The 4,430-nt window shown below is 37.4% G+C and overlaps 1 protein-coding gene across 2 annotated transcripts; it reads left to right on the forward strand.

Annotated features, from left to right (window-relative positions):
- The first annotated feature begins 8 nt into the window (after window positions 1–8).
- Window positions 9–1,892, forward strand: LOC108383027 (membrane alanyl aminopeptidase-like). 2 transcript variants are annotated; one of them, XM_017639401.1, is made up of 3 exons: window positions 9–116; window positions 214–1,477; window positions 1,542–1,892. In XM_017639401.1, the coding sequence occupies exons 1-3, from the start codon at window positions 52–54 to the stop codon at window positions 1,818–1,820; spliced, it is 1,608 nt and encodes a 535-aa protein (XP_017494890.1). In that variant the 5' UTR covers window positions 9–51; the 3' UTR covers window positions 1,821–1,892. The 2 variants fall into 2 exon arrangements, with proteins under 2 accessions (XP_017494890.1, XP_017494891.1); XM_017639402.1 differs by having other exon boundaries at window positions 33–116; window positions 190–1,477.
- Window positions 1,893–4,430: the final 2,538 nt, after the last annotated feature.

The following is a 4,430-nucleotide window of genomic DNA, read 5'->3' on the forward strand; positions in this document are numbered from 1 at the left end:
TTTATATACTCACGCTTCCTTTTACCTCTTACAGCTGCCTGTGTTATTAAAATGTTTCATCACGCTTTCACTAAGAAGACCTTCGTACATGGCATCAGCCAGTATTTGCGCAAATAGTAAGTTTTTCTTCAATAGACACCGAACTTGCTTAAAGACATCAGGAACTGGTCAATAACATTTAATTCGAAGAAATTTTCTCCCCTCCCTCTCAAGTCAGTTTACTGTGGCCAATGAGTTGGACCTCTTCGATGCCTTACAATCTGCCATTGCAGAAGATGCCGCAATGAATCAGCTGCCTTGGATTCAGCAAGATTCTATACGCAGTATTATGCTCTCCTGGACGCACAGTGAGTGGATTCCGATTGTGAGCGTTTCGCGCGACTATGAACGGAATACCATCACCATAAAACAACGTTCGAAGGACCAGAAATCTCGCGAACACTGGTGGATACCATTGAATTTTGCCAGTGCATCTGCGCCGGACTTTGAGCGTACAAGCGTCGACTACTTCATGCCGCCCGTGACTGAAGTGACACTAAATGCCAGCGAGTTGGGCATCGAACTGCGACCTGACGATTGGCTTATCGTCAACAAACAACAGACGGGCTTCTATCATGTACTCTACAATGATGCCAACCTCTGGCTCATAGCCAAGCAATTGCACGACAACCACACGCACATACATCCACTCAATCGCGCTGCTATTTTCCAAGATCTGGGCCCACTTATTGAGAACAACGAAATACAGTCGGTGGATGTGATATTCGAATTACTACAATATCTGCAGTACGAGGAGAATCTTATACCGTGGAATCAGGTGGCCGACACAATCGTTTTTCTAGGCAAGAATCTCTTTGGTACTCTCTCGCACAAAATGTACAACCATTTTGTGCGCCAGCTCATCAGGTCAATGTTCATACGCCTATTCGAAATGCCGCTGCATGAAAACCTCACCAACACCGACTTGCTGGCGAGACAAAAGATCATGGAAATGGCTTGCTTGGTCGATCTGAAAGAATGTCTGGACTACACGCATAATCAAGCACACGAGTACATATTCGGTAATGTGAAATTCGGCAATGACATGAGCTATTATGCCATGTATGAGACCATACTCTGCTTGGGTGTGAAATATCTCAGCGACATGGAGTTCAATGCCATTTTGGATTTGTTCGCCAAGACCGAACGTGACACACTGTGGTACGATGATCTTATTTATTCCTTGCGTTGCACACAGAGTCAGTCGCATCTACGACAATATCTCAATCTCATGCTGGGGGGGAATTCTACCAAAAGCATTATGAATGACAGCGAATCCATGATGTATCTCTTCTACTTGTTCAAAAGTAATATAGCCGCACGACCAGTAATGTGGGAGTTTTTCGAGAGCAATTACCGTGTGCTCTGCCGTTCGCAAATGTTCGTCGAGAATTTTAATCGCATAGCCGAATATATGACGCGAGTACATCGTGAACAGGTAATTGCCACACTTTTTCACAAATAAAAAGGTGCAAGACTAAAATTTTCTGATTTTTTTACAGTTCCTCGATTTACGCAATAAAATTGTCACTGAGCTACAGAAGGTCGGCCGCGAAAAGAGTGTCATCGCTGCTGATTCGCCACGCATTGGAAAGAAGGTGAAAATCAGTGAGATCTTCCTTGAAAAATTCAGCAATCAAACTTACGAATGGTTTAAACGACGCCAACAATCCACACACGCCGCCTCATTGGGCGCCCGCAGCAGTGCCACACAAATTGGGCACATGTTTCGTGCGGCGGGGAAATTCTTACGCAAAGTGATTATGAAAAAGGGGAGATGAGTTTGTTATTACACGTTTAACTTCTTTTATAAAGAAATGATTATTACTTAATTAAAATTAAATTTAAACAGATATTTTGTATAATTTTAATTTTTAAGGGGAATTATGGACCGACCTGAAGTTTTGGGGAAAATAATTCTAATTACGATATAACATCTTTGAAATGAGAAGTAGAAGTGTTCAGCAATGCCAATATATAAATTACTTGCGACCCCGCATGGCGTTAAAACGCCCAAAATAGAATTTCAAAAACCTAGAAAATACTCCAAATGTTAGTCAAGGCTATAGGCGATCCGAGCGCCAGATTTCATCTCAATCCGTGCGGCTGTTTCTGAGTGAGGAGAGGTCTCGCCTAGTAAAGGTTTTAAATTTCATAAAATTTCAAATCACCCTATACCGATCAAAGAAAAGTTCTCAGTTAAAAAAAGGAACAGTCCAGTGCCTTCGTCTTGGACTGCAGGCTGTATCGGAGATACAGCCCCTAAATTTAAATGTAGAATACGTGGTATGATTAAGAGCATAAATATCAAAGTCAAAGACGAAAGCACACACTAAGAAAAAAATATACAACACACATAACAAAAGCGATAATAATATCAATAATATAAAAACATCGATGAAGATATCGATATCAAAATCGATAATAATATCAAGAGCAAAGTCAGTAGAAAAATCGATAACAAAATCGATAAAAATATCGATAACAAAATCCATTACAAAATCTATCAAAAAATCGATTATAAGCTGTGTAAAAGGTAGGCTAACTTTTGATTTAAGTCGGAAAAATGGCTAAACTAAGTTTAGTTGAGTTGGAGGAACCAGCCCTTAACGTTCAAACTAAGGACTTCTTAATACTCTTTCCCTTGACATCGATATTTTGATATTTCATACAACTTACGTATAATTTAACTAAATTTGACAGGACTAAAAATGAATTACGAAAACTAAAATCGAAAAACGATCTTACCATGATGCTAGATTGTGAAAATGAAAGTCAGGAAGTTACATCTGACATTTTCAGCCACAATGCAATTCTCAAAAAGTAATTATTGCACCGCTTAAAAAAAATAAATATATGTAACTGAAAGTCCTCTCCACTGGTGCAGCGTCAATCGAAAATGAATTTACAATTTGTCAAGCTTCAAGTTTGTCGCCTCTAACTAACTTTTCCATTTTTTATTTACCTAAAATGCTCGCATTTCCTACAGAGCCTAGCGGCGCTCCACAGTGGCTCAAAACTGGTATTTACTGCTCATAATCCACTGGAGTCTTAATTTTTCAATCAATTTTATAATTTTTTTTTTTTTCAAAGCTTATAAAATTTTGAATTTTTATTTGTTTGTATTAAACTTTCTAGTGCAAAGTGCAGACAAGTGCCAATTTTGAATTGACTCATGTTCCAGTAAATAAATGTTAAATAATAAAACTTGTTGAAAACAATTGTAGGGTTCCCCCAAAACGAAAAAATGTATTCCACCAGAAGAATTTTTAATGTTTTAAACAAAAAAATTCACCAAAGAAAATTGATTTATTTTTAGTTTTTAGAAAAATTTGGGTATGCAGTTTTATAGATAGATTATAGATAGATTGAAGTGCAAGTCGCAAGCTGCCAAGAGTTGGCGTTAATTTTTTGTGAAACACTTTTTCTTGTGAATTTGTTTTCGATTTGAGGAAACCCTACAATGGTTTTTAATTAGATCTTATTATGCAACATTTACCTACTAGAGCAGGAGAATCGATTTTCTCCAAAGTTGCTATTTTCTGAACTTTTCACTTAAAAAATTAATATAAACAAATAAAAATTCAAAAATCTGGGTCAACTGGTCTATTTCTAATTTTATAAGCTGTCATTAAAAATGAAAGCTCCGGTGAATTATTAACAGTTACAGGTCTATACTGCACGTTACCGAAGATTTTGTAACCGGAAAATTGTATTACCAAAAAATGTTACCAGTTCTTGTCACCGCGATTCTAGGTACGTTGATAATGCATTTAAAATATTCAGCAATTCAGCTATGAAGAATTGTGCAAATCCTGGCATTGCATATTTTACGGGGCAATAATTTGTTACCAGCTTATGAGATGGTAACAAAATTTCCCGGTTACAAGAGTACACAGAATGCGAAAAGGGTTTAAAAATTGACAGGAACTTTATTTACCGGTTACAAACTTCATATTACCAGCGCAGAATAGAGCTGTTAATTCCAGTTTTGAACCACTGTGCCCTGATATGTACTTAATAGTTTTGCATACGAATATTTAGCAAATTCTTCAATATTCCACCACAGAAATTGACGTCAACGATATTTATTATTGTTATCCGATAAACAATTTATCGTAGTTCCCTTAGACATACAGTGGCGAGAATATAAATACGAACGCGACATTTTTAAAAGTTTTGGCTATTTTTACTTTACTTAGTTTTTTTTTTTATATAGTATATATGTTGCTGTTGCCCGCTGTGGCTGAGTGAGTAGAGTGGATACCACCACTACGTAGGAATAGGGTTCGATCTCTGATCCGAGTGTTATCTACATAAATTGAAAAAAAAAAACAGTTTTTTCTATCAGCCGTCACCCCTCGGCGGGCAATGGTAAACCTCCGAGTGTA

The sequence above is a fragment of the Rhagoletis zephyria genome, unplaced genomic scaffold (assembly GCF_001687245.7).
Source record: "Rhagoletis zephyria isolate East Lansing unplaced genomic scaffold, Rhagoletis_zephyria_1.1 Rzeph_scaffold_30151, whole genome shotgun sequence".
Lineage (NCBI taxonomy): Eukaryota > Metazoa > Arthropoda > Insecta > Diptera > Tephritidae > Rhagoletis > Rhagoletis zephyria.